This window comes from Xiphophorus maculatus, chromosome 16 (assembly GCF_002775205.1).
Source record: "Xiphophorus maculatus strain JP 163 A chromosome 16, X_maculatus-5.0-male, whole genome shotgun sequence".
Taxonomy (NCBI): Eukaryota; Metazoa; Chordata; class Actinopteri; order Cyprinodontiformes; family Poeciliidae; genus Xiphophorus; species Xiphophorus maculatus.
The window spans coordinates 10,284,810-10,304,231 of record NC_036458.1 but is presented as its reverse complement, the minus strand read 5'-3'; the positions used below and the strand labels follow the sequence as shown (position 1 = coordinate 10,304,231).

Sequence of the window (19,422 nt, the reverse complement as noted above, 5' to 3'; positions counted from 1 at the left end):
GACGTGTGCTGAAAGCATTCAGCTTGTCACCAATCATGTTTACTGGCATGGTCAGTGGCTCAGTTTTTCTCCCCCACTTGCTTTTTTAAGAGGGGACCAATTTTGCCATTCTGCACAACCTAGATTTCGAATCCCGCTGTCATCATTAAAAGCCGCGATTATGGACAGTACCAGGATGTGACCTGTTTAGAGTCTGAATCTGGTTTTACTACGGTACACAGGATGTAAGGAAAACCAGGAAAAGAAAAAGGTCTCACATGCTCTCCAGCAGCAGCACGATGGGTTTGAGCTCCTTCCTTGTTCGGTAGTAAGCCCGAAGAGGCACAATGAAGTTGTACAGACCATTTCCTGCGCTCTCCGCAGAAACAATGATCAATTTGTTTTTGAAGCCGTAGGAACGTGCATCCTCAAAAGGGATGTGGGGACAAGGCTGGAGGAGAAGTGTGAGAGATTATGGGGTTGTCTTCTGGTATGTATGAGTAAAGATAAAGAAGCAATTTGGGTTGCAAACCTTATCCATGCGCAGGCAGCAGAAAGGCATTTTTTCTTGGAGAAGATGGCAAAGTGCAGGTGAGCTGCCGATATACGGAGAGTTCAGCGGGTATCCCTTCACCCACCTGCAGCCCAAACTCACATTTACCTTTGAATCTATTCAAACAACCTCCTATACGATTTGCTCTACTCACTCGCAGTGTCGACCCCACCAGTGGGCGCTTTCATCTTTATCGCCGTCACCCTTGCCTTCCTCTCCTCCTTCGTCCTCCGACTGCTCCCCCAGCAGGTCAAAGGTTGGATTGTTGACTCCGTCCACCAGCTCCAGGACTGGCGCGATGCTGTGTCGTCTTTCGTCCCCTGAATCTCCCATGACGGGCAGAGCCAAGGTGTTTGCACCCCCGATCTCTACCCTGGAGCTGCTTCTGCTCCCTCTGCCGCTGCCGAGGCTTGTGCCTCCGGGGTCCTGGCCCTCTGGGCTGCTGTCACTGGAGTCCTGCAGGTCAATGGCAACGGTGCCTGAAAACATACCCATAAGGTAAATATCGACCATTTAAAACATGTAAAACGGTTCAGAAGTGTGGGGGCTGACAATTTGAGTGTGACAGTTTTATTTTTGTCCACTTGGTGGCAGGTTTGTGTAACGACAGAACCTAACCACAGGCAAGATCCTTTCTAATCAAATGCAGGTGCAATGAATTAGAGTAATATTAAAAGTCAATATGTTTCAGTAATACAATTAAAAACTGAAACTCATATAAGGATTGAAGGAACAGAGTGAGATAATTCAAGCTGTAATTGCTTTTAATTTTGACATAACAAATAAGATCCAAGAAAAGAGGATTTATAACTAGAAACATTCTGCCAGGCCAATATTATGGCCTCCACAGCCACTCTGCAGTCAGTGACAGCCTCCACAAGGAGGGATACAGCAAATAGGGCTGGTGCTATAGCAGCTGGTTGTTCACAGATTCAAGTATATTAATCAAAAGTTGAGTGGAAGGAAAACATGTAGAAGATAAAACTGCACAAGACACACAGCATGGGCCACCAGAGTTGGATAGTAACTACTTACATTTACTCAATTAGATTTACTTGAGTAACATTTTAGAAAAAAATTTACTTTTAAAGAATATTTTTACTACACAGTACTTTTTACTTAGTAACTTTATTATCTCTAATCTTGAGTAAAATTTCTGAATTCTCTACCCACTGAATGAAAAAAACAAACAAACATGTTTTAACCAAAGATTCAGACACATTCACACACCTGCAGCTTTTGTTAAAGTTTCTTAAGTTTTTTATTGAAAGAAACTGATTATGCAACTCTTGCCTGATTTTATTATTTTTGTTACTTATGTAAATTATTGTCACCAAATTACCAAAATTTCCTCTTACCTTTATATTTTGGTCCATCTGATTATGTAATTTTTAAAATTAAATGGTTGATATTTTGATCAGTTACTCAGTACTTGAGTCGACTTTTTACCAAATACATTTTTACTTTTACTTGAGTAAAAATATGTTGAAGTAGTTCTACTCTTACTTGGGTAAGGATTCAAACCCAAGAGATGCTGCCTTGCATCTCTAGATGAACAGCCTCCACAAGACCATTCGTGTGCAAGGCAGCAGTGCTACTGACGGTGCCACAGTGCAAATCTGTAAAACATATAACCTAACCCTATAACTTTCAAATGCAGAAATAAATTTCCTTTCCATTGATATTCTAATATCAATGGATGGAGATGCTCATAAAAATGCAGAACAGTTTTGAAAACAGTTTCGATGAAAAATTCTGAATGATGAAAACACTGAGATAGATTTCATGCAGTCATTCTGTCTTACTGACCCATGCTGGCGATGATGCTGTGCACAGGCAGGCGGGTGAGTCCATGGTAGATACTTTGGTGGACTCCTCTTGAGTTTCCTCCCGTGCCTCCCCAGGACGGTTCCCTCTGACCCCTGACAAATGCAGAGTTCTCCTCTTTTGATATGTTGATGTAGAAGCATGTGTCAGAAGCCCCCATGATGTGGCACGGTCCAGGATTCAGCAGGATGTTTGTGGTGTCCAGTCTCCGCACTGCAATCAAACAGACCCCAAACCTGCAACCACGCAGGCCTGATCAGCTCTGAGCGATAGATTTCAATGAGTAGCGCATAGTGGTGCTTTCACTCACTTTTTATGTGCATGAAAGGATGCAAAAGTGAAACTCTTTCCTTGGTATTCTCCAAAGAATTTACTTTCTTCCAGACGAATGTGATGCACCTCGTTGGCTGAGCAGCGTCTATACGTTCGGTGCCACTGGTCTGGTGAACCTGCGCTGCCATCCCTGAGACAGAACCGAAATACGTGGGAATTGTTGAGGTGTGACCTTTTACAATGTGTTATTTGAAGCACCCAGGGTCACATGAGAGAATATTCCATCAAGGTTATAGTGGCGACATCTTACATCTCTATCTAAGCTGCTAATCAATACTACAATCAGGGCGAGGAGGGAGACAAGGTCTCGCAGCTCCGGCTTAGTCATTTGTACTGTTAAAAGGACACCAGCTCTCTCAGAGGGGATACGGTTTTACACGCGGGGGCTAAAGAGGTGACAACAAGAAGCAACAGTGTGGAGGTAGTGTGACTGTGAACAGTCTGCAGAAGAAAAAAGGCTCCATATAAATAGAGTGTTAAAAAATGTTCAATTTACAGGATCTGGCTGTGGGGCAGAAGAGAAGGATGGCAAGTTTAAGTCACCATCAGAGCCAAAACCCAGATGGCGTCAAGTCCAGATATAGATGAATTCTCATGAAAACACCTCGACACATTCTTTAAAGGGTAATTTAACATATAGGTTGGATTTAACAAAGGTTTGCACTTCTGCTTCCCTGCTTTTGAATAAATAAACATTTAAATTGAATTTGAATTAAAAATGCCTTTATTTCAGGTACAGTTGCCTTACAAAACAATAATTGTGTATTGTTTGGTCAGATTTTTTTAGTATTATTTTTGATTGCATTATTATACCAATAATAAAACTTGAATTTCCATATATCAGTGTACTATTGTTCCTGAAGTATTAACTTACAAGTTAACAAATGTAATAAAACTCCAGTTCTGCTTAAAATGTGTATGTAGCTTTAAACCTTAATGGTTCTGTAGAATTAGCAGTCAGTATCTTACCGACAGCAGACAGCTGTCAGAACAATCTCAGTTTTCAGCATCAGAAAGAAATTCTCACAGTAAAGTCAACCTAACTGCTAGTCAGATCTGGATTATTTACACAGAAGATTTATATTTTTAATAAAACAGCTCAATATTAATACAAACTTAAAAGTTTAGACCAATCCCATACTAGTTGCCAGTTCCCCTGTCTGGCCCAAAGACCAAACAGTGCACACTAACAAATGTTGATCTTTTGGTGACAATGTTCTAGGGATTGCCAGAAATTTTAACCAGAACATTATAAGTTAAAATGAAAAACAACTCTCTGAAGAGTATATGAAGAGGTTTGGCATCTTTCACAAGCTTTTTAACAATTGAGATATTTTTTATTGAACAATAAAGCATGTTAAGTTTAACTGGCGGCAAGACATTTTGTAGAAACTCAGTAAGTCAGTGTAAAAAGCAACCAATCAGTGTTAACCCAAGAGCACAATTTGCTTTTAACAACATGCAACTCAGTGTCCATATTAGACCTCTGTTTAAAAGATGGTAGTCTAAATGTTTCTACAACAAAACTTAAATTAGCAACTATGACACATGACCATAATAGTTCTTGTATAAAGAAATGTACCGTAAACCTGTCTGATGACTCTTTGTGGCTTTTTAGTTCCTCCTGAGACTCTTAGAGTCAGACGCTCTTAGCGCTATGCGACATAAGAAAACTCTGACAGTTTTATGTTTACTTATTCTCTCTAAAAAATTTTTAAAACTTTAAATTAGCCACGTTTTAGTTATTTTTACCCTCCAGATAATTGAGGTGTAATTACAAATTATATTAAATTTGTTTAAATTTAATATTTAAACAACTGTTTAAATATTAAATATTTAAACATTCGCTTCCTGTGCTACATGACAGAAAATCCTTCGGATTCATATCATACATGAACGTGTCCCAGAGCAAATATAAGTATCTATTTATTTAGATGTATGCTACCTGTTAAGGGCTTGAAAAGCTCCGGCACGTTGCTTGAAGGCCTCTTGGGGTGTAGTTCTGAGATACGGGCGGGGGGAAGAAAAGATGTAAAGACAAAAGCAGCTTTGTTTTGCTGGTTTATCCCTCTAGTGTTTAATTTATTGGTCGTGAAGGGAATATCAACATTTAGACAAAATTAAATGAATGAAAGGTGGTAAACTCACTGTCCTCTGGAGGAGTGAATCAATAGAGTAATAAGAGTGGAGGTACCAGGGCATACACAGTTTAAAGCCAGCATGGCGTACTTAAATTCCTCTTCGCACACCACATGATCTGCAGACAGAAAAACACATTAAGGACACATCAGCTAAGGTTTTTATAGGCTTCAGTAAAGAAGAAGAATTGCTCTTCATGAGTGCCAAAGAGTTATAAAACTGTTCAACAAACAGTCTTCAGAAGTCACCAAATAAAAATATCACTTAAAAAGATTATTACTCTACCTTTTATTGCAGACTGATTTCAGAGATAATTTAAAATCTGTTAAAGTTGACAAAAACAATCAGCTTTATTTTAAATGCTTAGTCCTCTACAGACCTCTTAGAAAAAAAAAACCCATCTATCTCCTTCACCAAGACCTTATTTAAAGGTGAAAAATCTACCTTGACCAATTTTTGTACCATAGTAAATGGTACATGGAATTACTTTCGTGAAGTTTTTGTCTTTAACATGGCAAATTGAGAAAAAGTTTAAGGGCGGATTAAAGAAAAACACACAAAGTGGTGTTCTCTCTTAAAAGCTGACGCATTCTTTTGTCAATAGAAAACTGCTGGATTCAGCTTCTGGTTCACTGAAGTGCCGTGGCAACAACATGCTGCCACCATGTAAGCCACGAAACACTTGCATGCATCTCCTGCACTTGCCTTTGACCTGCCGTTTACGTACACAAAGCATGAAGAACCGAGCGCATCGAACTCACGGCTCAATCAAAAATCCACTCACAGCTTGTTCAACTAAGGGGAAGAATCTCAAGTCGCTGTTAAAGTTTGGAGAGAGATGGAAAGCTGGAGCAACAGGTCAGAGTATTCAGACACATTCATCAGCTAACACCTAATGGAGCCATGTGGGTCAACCACACAACCCGAGCAAACACAGACCACACTTTCCTTTCAGAGTCTCCTCTTTCAAAGGAAAATCAGATCGACCGGTTAATGTTTGTAGAGAGCCAACCAGTGAAAAGGAGCCAAAGGAGAATCCATTTCCTGTGCTGGATATTTATTTTTTGATTGCAGTGTCTTCAGTTCAGTGCACAGGCATATTAGGCTGCCTGTTAAGCAAGACAGTTGATCTGGGCAGTAAAAGCACAGAATGTGCGCCACATTAGGTTTTAATTGGTGACAGAGCATCAAAGCCCGAGATGGAGAATCGCACTCAATCGGCTGCTAATCTAAGAAGCAGATGGTCATATAAGACAGAAATGCAGCTTGTGTTAAAATTAATGAGACGTGTGACTGAAGATGGCTAGGTAATAAACATGTCAATTAAAAAAAAACAAGGGATTGTTATTCTTCTGATTAAGTAGCAATGTTCCTTTGGCTCAGATCAGCACATCATAATGCAGCGCACACACAAAATGTGCTGTAGTCTCCCGGTATCCAACCTGTCAATTTATTTTGAAGTTAAAGAGACATGGGCATCTGCTGCTGCTGCAGAAGACAAGAGAAAAATAAAGAAATGAAGTAGCTTCTATGGAGCAGTCCTTGTTATTATAGTTATGCACATACAGTATTTTCACTGAATAGCTCAAATTCCAAGAATGCAGAGATAGAAGCCACTGTCTTTTGATTCTTCCTCCGGTGGTTTCCTTCCTTCTTTGTCTACGATCACGATCTGGTTATTCCTCTTTCTCTCATGGTTGTGCATCCTTCAGATTCCTGAACTAAGACCTCAGGACTAAATCAAAGACTTTGTCCTGATGCACACACATACACATAAACACACATTTCCTTTTCCCTTTCATTCTTGCTCTAAAGACCTTCGCTCTTTTCTTTGTGTTTTCTGCTTCAGCCCAGGATGAAACGTCTAGACCGAAGCCTGCATGAACGCATGACTCATTGCAAGTGCAAATATGGTTATTTGCATCATCTGAAACAGCGCAATTAGGACCTGACCACAGGTCCACCAGCTTAACTAATTAAATCAGTTACTTTGTTACTGCGTGGATAAGTGGGCTGCTTTTAACAGTGTGTAGCTACTTAAGCAGAGCACGCTTGGGGGGCAAGAGAATATTTTTGCTCAATAGAAATTGGATGAATAATCAAGAGACGAGCCGGGTTAGGATATGTATTGTTCCTCAACGTTTCTGGGTCTGCTACTGCATCACGGCGACTGATCTTTTCTAATGAATGTTCAACTCCCATTAGGCTGAGTTTGCAGATCAAATTAAATTGTGTATCTCTTGCTCATTAATGCCTCCCACACCATCACTTCAGGAGTGTTTTCTAAGTGGTGTCAAAATTTGGCATCTGTACTCACACTAACGTCCGTGTAACTGTACACTCTGTGAGTCAAGCTATTGTGATTTCGGGATTTGGAGAACAAAATGAACTCAACTTGTTCTAAACAAATTTCCTCATTGAAGCATGATAATGCAATGTAAATTAAGGAATTAAGAAATCACAAATTTGCTACATTTTGAATGTCTGCTTCATCAAAGAGGGGACATCTACAAGCTATTAGGCAAAGCACAATGAGCGAGTCATTTGTTTAGTAAATGAATAGAATAGGAACATATTTGTGCGTTCATGTGAGAATGGAAAACATCAAAGTTGTTTAAGCTGTTTACTGTTCAAAGAGTTTTCAGACTTCAAGCAGAAGATTCCTCCCGCAGAGCTCCGTGTTGATCACGTTTTGAAGAAAAGGTGTGATTAGGGATGAACATGAAACTCTCTTTGTGCACAACAATTCCTGCACTACTAATAACAAAAGCCCCGGCCTGTCGGCGTAGTGTTTTAACAGCGCTGTGGGAGGATTACCCTGCGGAGAGGGCTTGTCTGCCAGGTTAGAGCGACTGCAGCACTTTTCAAAAAGAGGGGGATTTTCTTTGCTAAAGTAGTAGAGTAAAACATTAATCATCGATGGAGACAGCTGAGATTGAATTGGGTTTCAGATCGTCCAGGGCTGCAAGCAGAGAGACGTGCAAGAGGAAAGACAGGACGTGAGAGAGCGCAGGTCCTTGTCGTTCACTCACAGACGTCGTTGTGCAGGATGGAGATGGAGACTCTCCAAAGAGCAACGTTTGAAACTCGCAAAAGGCTTACAGGCAAGCTGTGCCAATTTGTCCCACACTTCCTCTGAGCTGGGAGGAGAGATAGGGCTGCATGGGCACTCTGAGGGAAAATACATGCTTTAGGATAAAAAGTCAAGTAGATGGTTCAGGTAGAACTGGGGACAAACTATTTCCTTTGTTAAAGTGGAAAAAAAGCACAAAACGCACGAAATAAGCTTCCAAACAAGATTAGGAAGAAATATTATTTCAAACAATTTGTTGCTTCCCGACAATGCCAGCCTCTTCGTTTTCACACTCTCTGCCCACCTGCAAACTTGACGTGGAACTTGTTCTCCGGCTTCAGAATCTGGACGTACAGGGGGCAGTTTGGAGCAAAGTCTTTGACTGCCCAGGCTCGGAGGATGGTTTGATGGTCCTGCCAAAAATAAAAAAAACAGTGTATTGAGTTGTATTGATCACAGAAAGCGGGAGGGAAGAGAGAGAGAGAGACGGTAAGGTACAAAGAGATCATAAGAGGCATCAGACTGTTATAGCATTCCTCTTGAATGCACCCGCCTGATGGTGTGGCGCAACGTAGTCCTGAAAGTTCAGAGCAATGAAATTTGGACTTCTTGTTGTCAGACTTGTTAAGATGGTGAAGAATTACTTGTGAAATAAGGGTCATGAGATGGCTTTTAAAAATTGTGTGAAAGTAAGAATGACATAAAGCTTTACAATTACAGCTAGCACTTATTTTGATCTGAAGAGGATGAAAGTCTTGCTCTAAATATCCATTGAATAAAATGTGTGATGTCTTGAACTACACTTCGCCAAAATACTTTGCTGGTTACACCTTTTGAAAATGATTGAATCTGTCAGGTGCTCCTTTCATATCTGCAGAAGTTTTTTAACTTCACCATTTATAGACTTGACTGAATATTTCAGCACTCCTTTAAGGAGAATTGGTAGAGTTCATTTAAATTGGTTGATTTTCTGATACAGCCTTAGCTTTTCAGGCCACTTAGCAGGTTTCTAGAGGATTGAGGTCTGGGCTTTGGGAAAGCCATTTTTCCCCATTTCAAAATCATCTGATCAGAATTTAGCCGAGGAGCACAAACAACCCAGAAACTACCAATAATCAACCAAAAATCATCCAGATTATTTTCCTCAAAAGATCTGGATGGATGGTAAGGCATTTTATTTCACAATAACTGTGAAATAAAATTACAATTATGCTTAAAAGTCCTGCAGGAAGAGCAAAAACTTTAGCCATGATTTATGCCAAAGAGAGTCAGGATCAAACAGGGAAATGTTGAAGCACGTACAGCAGCAATGCGGTCCACTTCAAACCGGTTACTGAGGATAAAGCAGGCCTCAGCATCGTCCATCCTGCAGGTAGTTAGTAGAGCCAGCAGCCACAGGAGCGAGAGAGGCAGACGGAGTGGGAGGGAGAGAAAGAGGAAGAGAGAATTGGGGGAGGCCGTGAGACACAGGAAGAAGTGTGTTGTCATGTTATTGTCAGAGAGGACAAAAGAGGAAGAAAGTGGGACGACAGAACAACAAATGTACCAATGTAACTTTATTGCACACACCATTTTAAGACGAGATAGTGGGAGGTGAGGGGAATAAACAAGGAGGCTTTTTCCGTGACACTAGCATAACTTGTTTTATTTGCAAGTCAGTATCTTGCAAAAAAGTATTCATATGCCTTGAACTTTTTCACATTTTGTCACAACCACAAACTTTGATGGCACGTTATTGAGATTTTAAGTGACAAATAAACACAAAGCATAGAATCATAAAGTAGAGAAGAAATAAGCAAGTAAAAACCTGAAAGATGTGACCTGCATCTATTTTCGGTCCCCTCCACTCTGATACTCCAAAATAACATAGAATGCCACTGATTGCCATAAAAAGTTACCTAAATAGTGCATAGAGTCAAAGTGTGTCTAAATTACTCTCAGCATAAATAAAGCTGTTGTTTTTGCATTGAATATAATGAAAAGGTTCAAGTGGTATGAATACTTTGCATGGCATTGTATCCAAACTCAGGGGGTGGAAATTACAGGTGTTACTTTTGGCCTCCAGACACTTCAAGAATTAATTCTGAGCTGCATATTAAATATTATTGACCACTGTGGAGCTTTTCATATCTCCCCAGTTTAATTAAACTGTTGTAATTAAGCTTTTAATAGAGACAGCCAGCCATGATTACTCACTTGGCCCTCATAAGGTCTTGATCTTTGAGGGCAGACCCCTGCAGGTAGATGACTCTCAGAGCCCAAAGAGGAACATGAAGGACCCTCCTAACCTGGACGTCCATCTCAGCAGGGCAAAGGATTACCACATAGTAGTCCTGCACACACACAGGAGGAAAAATACAGTCCAAAAGGCTTGGGCTTTAGATGTTTATGTTGACCACAAAGATGCTTGCAGAGGTCACCGAAAGTCAAAAAACTTAGTCATTTATTCACTTAATGCCAAATTTCACATATCAAATAAAAAAAAATGCCAAAGTCATATTCAGCCTGCATCTACATTCTGCTCTCAGTAACAAAAAGTAAAATGATCCCCAGAAAAAGAAGTAAATATTCACACCTTCCAGCAAACAGACTCACAGCTGCTCCAGCATGAATAAGTCAGAGTTGGATCCTTGCTATTGCAGGATTAATCCCCTGCTTTGCCCTCGGCTGCTTTTGCTCCTGGAAAGGTTTAATTATAGGCAACAAACACACCTCCACACATTCAACGGACCCCTGAAAACCTTCTTGTCCTACTTCAAAGCAGACCTGAAGCCGAGGGTGAGCAAAGAACTCGTTGAGGAAGTCCATGAGGAGGTCAATCTTGAGGCAGCTGACACACAGCACCACGTGTTTCTCCGTCTGCGCCCTGTAGCGGCTGTAGTTGCCTCCGGATTTCTGCCGCTCCATCCACAGAAAGGCCAGCTGCTCAAACTGCATCGAGGACGACATTTATCACATTCAACAGATGGAAAGCGGATTAGGTTAGCTGGAATACAGCAAAGACCCAGGTGGTATATGAAAAGAAAAACGATGCCTAGTGTGTGGTGTTTCCATTTGATCAGGGAAAGTGTTTGGGGACAAATTAAGATAAGTGGAGATTTCAGGAGTGTGGGTGAGTGGAATGTGATAGTGCACATTAACAGGGAGAAACACGTAATGGAAATATTAGTGAGGCTCAGACGAAACGGCACAGATGTTATCTGGTGCAACAGGAGGAGCGACGGATGGTAGAAAGTATTAAATCTGAGAAAATGAAGTGCTGAAGGAATGACGAGAGTTTCCTACACACTTCAGTTTGTCGTCACACACACACACACACCCCTGTGCGCACTCTCACACACACACGCCTGCATGCGCACACACACAAATCTACTCAATGTGAAGGTCACAGACTCAGAGTCGACACTGACAAGCAGAAGCCCTGGTGATTGCGTTGATGTATATCCTCTGTTGGAGCAACAATAATCACAATGAATGACAAATAATAAAAATATAGGATCTTCCATCTTTGTAATTCACTGTTTCTTTTCTTGCAAGTTTTCATTGTGCCTCAGATAAAATAAAACATTGTTAGCCATATATGCAATGGCTCTATCAAATGTACACACCCCAGTAAAAACTCTACATTTTGGTGATAGAAAAATGAAAACCAACTTGGGGCAACACAAACAAACATATTTACCAGTAGGACAATTTGTTAAAAAACAGAAAAGAAAAGAAAAATGTTGTGGTGGGGTAAACAAGTGGTCGGAAAGGTTTCCACACCCTTAATTTACAGCGTTTTATGATTGAAGTTCAGATTTAAGTCCAGCATTCAGCAGTGTTGAGTCCAGAACTCTGCAATGTGCTTTATGTCAGAAAAAAGGCAGTTATCAATAATTTAAGAAAATGACAGTCCCTGCATTCCAAAAAATGGATAAAAAGTCAATAAAGTCAGAGTTCAGGAAGGCTGCCAAAAGGTCATCATCAACATTGAAAGAGCTGCAGAAATTTCTGCCACGTTCTGTTTGTTTATCCTTATCTGACTAGAGGGAGGATGAGTCACGGTCCGATGAAACTGACAATTCACAAAGGTATGTTATACAGACAAACAACATTAATTATCAAAACAACACCTTACCCACAAAAACAGAATGATTGCATCATCACAATTTGCTTTATTTTAGATAAACCACAGGGTTTGTGTTGAAGTGAATAAATATTTTAACATTTTCAGTCACCAATCGGTTTTGATGAAAAACCTTCAGGTGTTCGCCAAAAAAAAGCTGCAGATAATTCTCAACACAGCAGTGAGTCCAAGTATCCATCCAAAAACAACAGAATGATGACTGCATAGGAGGAGAATGATTCAAGTTTTAGACACCAAAGCAGGAGTCTAAATCTGACAGTAAATCTGCGAGGTAACCTGAAGATGGCGGTGGGATGTGGTGAACCTTTGCAAAGCAGAGCGCTGACTTATTGTCAAGTCAAACTGCGAGATGCTGATAAACTCCAACCAAAGAAGACTGAATGCTGAAATTGAACCAACAGGTGCTTCAACAAAGTATTAGTTTAAGGGTTTGCACACTTATGCATTGTTGTATCTTTTTTTCATTTTATTTTATTTTCCAGACATATCTAATTGTTATGTTGTAGACTTTTACATTATCATGTCATATTTTAGGTGGAATAAGTTTAAAAAGTTTAGAAAATTTATCAGTTTTATTTTTCAAATCACAAAAACCGGATGTTTCATCAGGGGTGTGTACAGTGTACGTCATTAGGATAGTATTTTATTTTGCCCCATTTTAAAATTAATGATGTAACAAGGTTCACACAGAAAATATCAAGATTTGTTTCAAGTGAACTCAAGTGATGAAACTGAGTTGTAATAAAGAACATTTTACCTTTCTTCTAATCTTTGCTCAGAATCACAGTCTTAAAAATCCCATCAAGAGGCACAACCTCTAAAACTCTGGCAATTTGTCAAGAAAACCCAGACAACAGAAGTAAAAAAAAAAATCAGTAAATCAGGTGAGACCTGTGGCTGTTTGTAGCCCAGACAATGGTCAGGGTCAGACAGAGGTACACACTCGGTCACAAACACCCCCAACCACACACACACAGGATGGGGGCCAGCAGGGGCCAGTTTCTAAATGTCACAGGGTATTTAAGGATGAAAGATGTGGAGGGGAAGTGGAGAGCATGAGATATCAAAGTTAAGGAAACGTTTTGCATAAATTTATTCATCCAAGTTTCAAAAAATGTTTTGAAGCTAAAGTTTTTTTTGTTGTAATGAGGGCTTTGTGCAATCACCCTGACCCAGCTGGAATACAGAAAGCTTTTGATCATGTTAGTGTGGGATTCAGTCCCAGTTAAAGATGTATGACAAGCAGTTGTAACATTTAATAAATCAACACAGTTACATTTAGCTGCATTTTAGATGATTTATTACTTAAAATGAAAAATTGACAGTAAGTCAAAGTCACATTATTACACAGTCATCGAAAGCACTGGAAAGTACTGTGTTCATAAATGTACTGTAATTTAAAAGCATTTAAATATGACTCATAAATGGCAAATAATTCAGGCTTTTAAGTCAAACACTTGTAAAACTGTTGGAGTACATTCATCCAGCCAAATATATTACCTGTATGCAGAAAGTTATTGACACTTAACATGTAATATCCAACCAATTATTGCAAGCAACCTGCTGTGATTTACTTATTGAAAATATTGATACTGCCAACATGATTTCTGTTCAACATATTGAGCAGCTCTAGTCTCAATATTGTCACAATCCTTCGCATTTTAGTTAGCAAGTTTTGATTATTAAAAATGTTTAGATTTTTTTTGCTTTTTTTTTTGTATTACTACATCCTGGCTACTTGTTTCCACATTTATCACAGATATGTAAAAGTGAAAACCTTGTATAGTTCAAACTTGGACGTATAATTAACAGCCAATAAATAGACAATCGTAAACAGCATGTCTGATAACCTTAGGTTTTTAGCTATATTTATTCATATAATTGTTTTGCCTACTTTACGTAAGTTTTATTGAAGTAATTTCTTGAGTCTGGCTATAAACATGCCTGGATCCAACCTTCCAAAAGAAAATATGGTTAGTCAATTTATTCAGGGTTTCACAAGCTGGTGGTATAAACAAATTTTCACATCGTGTCTGGATTTAGATTTATTTTACTTTAATAAATTGAAAAAAAAAGAGTTTACTTTATATGTTTGTTTGGTTTAACAAAAAATGAAAAAGTGTAAGAAATTTGTGAGGGAAAATCAGTCTTTGTGAAGTCCTGAATCTTCAAATAAAATGAATAATAATAATAAAAAAAAATGAACCATCGTTCGGGTTGCATTAGTTGACGTGAATAGCCCTTTGTATGGTTTTACAGGAAAGACTGATTTTAATATTATAGTGTTGTATATCTGAAATTAAATCCAAACTCACACAACTTGTAAACAGAGTTATTTCAACAGGGGAAGTCGATTTAAGTATTCTCGTGGTAAAATTGCTCATTTCTGCTGAAAATAAATGAATTTTGAGTTGATTGGCTATTGAAAATGTCAGTTGCTAAAATTGGTTTTAGGTTATTGCAAATTAAAGTAAGAAATAAAAAACAAAACAAAACAGTCCAGTGTACCAGCGAAGCTCATCATTATCCTATAACGTATTAGTCGTGTGTCTATAGAGGGTCTCGATCCAGAGAGAGCTGCTCTGACTGAAGGTAAGACACATGAAAACATCTGCTCAGAGGGAATGAATCCCATTAACACCTTTGCATGTACTGGGAGAAATACAGGCACAGCTTCCACCTCTGGGTTTACACAGATCTGATGAACAACCGCTGGGAAACCATCAAACCGATGCATTTCGAGGTGTTTTATCGGCCCCTGTACGTGTGTAAACAGTTTTTCTGAGTCTCCTTCATAAATTTTCTTTTTATGGAGCAGCTCAGAGACAGGGATGGGATTTAGGAAATCGAGTGAGTGTGGTAGACTCTCTTGTTGCTCTCTGAATAAAAATAGTGTCGTAAATCTACGTAGGAAGCTGTGAGTCATCCAATTATTGTGTGAAGGGGGAATACAAGATTATTACAGATAAGGGGAGGAACTTTAATGTTCTTGAGCATATTAAAAAAACTAATAATCTTTGGAGAGTGACAAAGTGACTGCTAAATTAATCTTTGTGATATTTTCCTCCATGAGCATTAAATATGCGTGTACTTGGTTTAGCCAGAAAAAAAAGAGAATTATATTTGAAATATAATTCTGTCTTATGCTTTCCTAGTTTAATAAAACAAATTAGAGTAAAATGAATTCTTGCCTCAGGGGTTCCACAGCTAACTAAGCAAACATAGCTTTTGTTAACATGACTTGAATAATGCCTGTATTCTTTTATGTAACATCATAAAAAATTGCTCTTCAACATTTACACAGTTAAATCACAACTTTATATTGGGATGCTGTGCAATAAACCAACAAGAAATACATTTTCCCCACATAATAGCAAGTCATGCAGCAGATCCTCAATTGGAATTACGTATGGACTTTGACTAGGTCATTCTAACACAGGTCATATATGCCCCTTGCTTTACCATTTAGCATCTTTTGATGGTGCGTTCACACCAAATGCGTTCATGTGCTATGTCTATGTGCAGCATTGGATGCGTCCAAATGCTCAAAATGCTCTAAACAGTTCAAATCGCGCCGCGCTGGACGCTCAGAACGCATTTGATGTGAATGCACCATAACAGATTTTCTTTATAGATTGTCTTGAATTTAGTTGCCTGGATCTTCTCAGTAACCATCACACATCACCCCTCTAAAAGAAAAGAGGGTGTTTATGTAGGAAAATATGCACACATGTATTGTATGTATTTTTCTGACACCTATAAACATTGTCAAAATTCTGTCCCGAGGTTTTCACAAATATTTTAATGGAAAAACCACAAAAGCACTTAAAGGTCAGAAGTGTGCTGGTATATCAAACTAAAATAAAAAAAGTGTTGGTAACAGTGATATCACCTTTACCCAGTAACATACGTATGCTGTGGTTCTAATGTACAAATGCATTTGCAAAACACTGTACATATGATCACTGTTTTGTCACCTGGATTGGAAGCACGATGAGTGCCACGAAGATCATGATGACCACCAGTAGCTGCGAGGGCCATATCTGCGGCGTGACGTCGCCAAAGCCCACGGTGGAGAACGTGACCACGCAGAAGTAGAGCGAGTCAAAGAGGGTCAGGTTGTTTCCAGCTCGCTCCAGGTGCTGGATGCCGCAGATGCTAGTGCAGACAGAAAGAACGGCAAAGTGAGCATCAAAGACACTTCCCATGCTGCGAGAGGCACGGGCGCTCATGGGAGCCATTATTCAGGCGGAAATGTTTTTCACACCTGTGCAAATATCTGTGACTTTTTATGTGCAAAGACGGGGGCGGCTGCATGCCTGAACGCCTTTGTTGGAAATTTCTGCACGGAGATGTTTTGTGGCTGTTATCGTAATATTCAGCTGAGATGTGAGTCAACTGGGAAAATGTCAAACTCAAAGTGGTCAGAGAGCTTAACTCAATAGGTTCTCCTTGAATTGCTTGTGCCTTTTGCCCCACGTGTGAGGCAAGCTGACACATCCTCCACTTCACTGAAGCCATCACCTGCTGTCATTTAAGAGCACCTTCTCACTCCGGCAGTAACCAATTACCTCTCTTCTTTCTGCCGTTCTCTCTCAGCTCCGATAGCGGCAATTTCCAATCTCTTTAGATGTCTTCCTCTTTTTCCTCCTATTGCTGCCTTATCTCATCTTTTTTCTCTCCTCTCCTATTCCATCTCCACTTCGAGCTTTGCTTTTCTTTGCCTGTTGCCACTCCTTCCTTGTTAAGTTGTGGTACTCACCATGTAAACATGAGACAGACGAGTGTGCTGATCAGAATCACGACCTGATTAAACATGGCTGAGTGTGTCCGCTGGATCGCCCTGTGGAGATCGTTCTGCAAGACGACACAGAGAAGGATATTTATTTCAAAAACAGACGGCACAAGATGATTGAGAGAATGTGGAAAAATATACGAAATATTAAAATGAGATGAGAAACTGTAACCCTTGGAGTACATGAAGCAGCATGGATGGAGTATTGATGGGAAGAAGAAGTGCATACCAATAAAACAAAAAGATGAGAAACTAAATTGAGATATGCAGTTACAGCAGATGTTTATACACACTCATCATGGATATGGAAATCATATTAAATTGGGAATTTTAACAAAGAATTCTGATCTTTTTTATGTAGAGAAATTATTTTGCTAAAAACCTGGTTAAAAACCAGGAAACAAACCAGTTAAAAAAATGCTAACAATTCCTCCAAAAAGAGTAAAATAAAGATTTCACTCCCTTACAAATTCCCTTTGTTTTGTTTTTTTTTGTCACATACATTTAGTAATGATAACCTAATTAAATACAAAGACCAGTTTCCAATTATTTTAGTATGGAAAACACTGGTTCAATTCAATTCCATTCTATTCTGTCATTGTACCTGGAGATGTGCTATATTTTCTTTTCTTTACTGTCTATGAGTAATTTATGTTTTTGTGTCCAGCAAAAATTCTTTGAAATTAAATTTAACTATAAAACAAACAAAGCCGTTACAGTATCATAAGCATGGTTTACTGTCAGAATGAAGATAAGCAGGTTCTTCTATTCTTTCTTGATTGTGAAGATCTGGTAGTTATCAAATGTGTTTATGGCTAGTGAAATTAAACCTAAGCTCATTTAATTTGTGATATTACAGGAAGAGTGGTTTTATTCCACAAAGGACAGATTGATATGGATAACTGTAGCCCTTAATAAATTAAATCATCATTTAGAAAATAATGATTTAATGTGTAGTATGCAGAAGGAGCAATTTGCTAACGTTAATTTACCCAAACATAGATATGAGTTTAAAAATATTATTGTATATTCAATTTTGCCATGTCAACATCAGAGAAAAACACACATTAAGTCCAAACCTATGCAACAAATTCTTGTATTTAAAAGTATGAGGTTTTGTGTGGCACAGCTAGAAAGAACAGATAGATAATTAATAGGAGTTCAACATAAAATCATGGGATTTTCTCCTATGATGAGTGAATGCAGCTTAAGAACTTCAATGCTTCACTTACTATCATGTTCTCCAAAGCATGTTTGGCCAACCAGCAATTCAGAAATACAGGGATGAAAAGATTTCTCAAGGAGGGCAAAATCACCTGTCAGGGGGGGATAAAAAAGAGCAATGAAGTTTCTGTCTTATCACCTTTTTTATTACAATGCACACTCCTGAAATCTCTGGTGAGAGAAGAGATTATGTGAGGAAGAGCCTCTTGTTACATCCTCAGTGTATCACTGTAGCCGGGGTCAAAACGAAAGGCCAGACTTAGAGATTCCCATACTACCGGGGTTCAGTAAAGCATACATTTCCCACTCACAGTGATCATGAAGGGAACGGTGCTGATCATCTCCAAAATGAATGGAACACGTAGGACTTGCTCCCAAACGTTTCCCTGGAAACAGAAACCGCACACAGAGAGGTCAGGAGTCTTCACTGTTGCTGCGACTTTAGGAGTTAACTCATGTCGCTTGGAGGGGGAAGCTTCTCCACCATAAAACACATCAGGATGTACACAGGTTATAAAACTCCCCTGTGTAGGTTTAAGAGGCGAAGCAGCATTACTCAGTTTGCTCTAAGCCATGCGGTTCAATTAAGATGTCAGCCGTTGCCGTTTTTATGTGTCTGCTGCCTGTATGCTGACCTGAATCCAACTAGTGTAGGTGGACAGTCACAGGCTGAGTCCACAGGAATCAGCCAGCTTTAAATGCTAAGACCTCCATCCTCCAGAGGAATCTGTGGAGTGAGCTCTTCATAGGCTTGCAGTGTCAAATACATCAAAAGCAGGGCAACCCATGGATGGATTCTCCCCCCTCCCAGCTGCCTCCACACAGGGGGTTCCCCTAAAGCTGCTCTGATATATTACAGAACCATACGAGTAAGCTAGAAGGCCTCTCAAACTGGAAGAGCAAACATGAAGACAAAAAAAAATAAAAAAGAGAAACATTCATGCATATCAAATCCATCCAAATGTTTCCAACGCTGCCTGTGGACATCAGAGCCTCAGACTTCACAAAAGGCTTCAGAGTGGCCATCGAGGGCCACAAGTGGCTCACCTTGTAGCTGAGATATACGAGCAACATAGTTTCTGAAAAGCTGATGAAAGCCACAAGCACCTGCAAAAAGAGAGGGAGAGACGGTAGGTAAGAGACGGTAGGTAAGAGACGGTCGTACAGACACAGAGGCAGAGCAGACGGGGAGAGAGAGACAAGAGCAGAGAGAAATTAGGAGGCACAGAGATGAAGAGCGTAGGAGGAATCAGTGGGAGGGCTGATGGTTTTGCTTCAGAGGGAATAGGTTTAAATGAACCAACAGACATTTTTGTGTCTGATCTTTTTATATATATATATTTACATGTGTATGTGTGTAATCACTCTGC

The 19,422-nt window shown here is 39.5% G+C and overlaps 1 protein-coding gene across 1 annotated transcript in view; it reads right to left on the bottom strand.

Annotated features, from left to right (window-relative positions):
- LOC102231418 (potassium channel subfamily T member 2-like) overlaps nucleotides 1-19,422 on the bottom strand; it is a 45,649-nt gene that overhangs the window by 8,214 nt on the left and 18,013 nt on the right. Inside the window, exons 6-21 of the mRNA XM_023349273.1 lie at nucleotides 19,100-19,159; nucleotides 18,364-18,438; nucleotides 18,061-18,144; nucleotides 16,796-16,890; nucleotides 16,011-16,191; nucleotides 10,671-10,835; nucleotides 10,101-10,237; nucleotides 9,207-9,270; nucleotides 8,209-8,317; nucleotides 4,841-4,949; nucleotides 4,638-4,694; nucleotides 2,670-2,822; nucleotides 2,342-2,595; nucleotides 687-1,011; nucleotides 512-617; nucleotides 258-430 (exon numbers count right to left, since the gene is read on the bottom strand). Of these exons, the coding sequence (XP_023205041.1) occupies nucleotides 258-430; nucleotides 512-617; nucleotides 687-1,011; nucleotides 2,342-2,595; nucleotides 2,670-2,822; nucleotides 4,638-4,694; nucleotides 4,841-4,949; nucleotides 8,209-8,317; nucleotides 9,207-9,270; nucleotides 10,101-10,237; nucleotides 10,671-10,835; nucleotides 16,011-16,191; nucleotides 16,796-16,890; nucleotides 18,061-18,144; nucleotides 18,364-18,438; nucleotides 19,100-19,159 (2,147 nt within the window). The remainder of the gene's footprint in view (nucleotides 1-257; nucleotides 431-511; nucleotides 618-686; nucleotides 1,012-2,341; nucleotides 2,596-2,669; nucleotides 2,823-4,637; nucleotides 4,695-4,840; nucleotides 4,950-8,208; nucleotides 8,318-9,206; nucleotides 9,271-10,100; nucleotides 10,238-10,670; nucleotides 10,836-16,010; nucleotides 16,192-16,795; nucleotides 16,891-18,060; nucleotides 18,145-18,363; nucleotides 18,439-19,099; nucleotides 19,160-19,422) is intronic.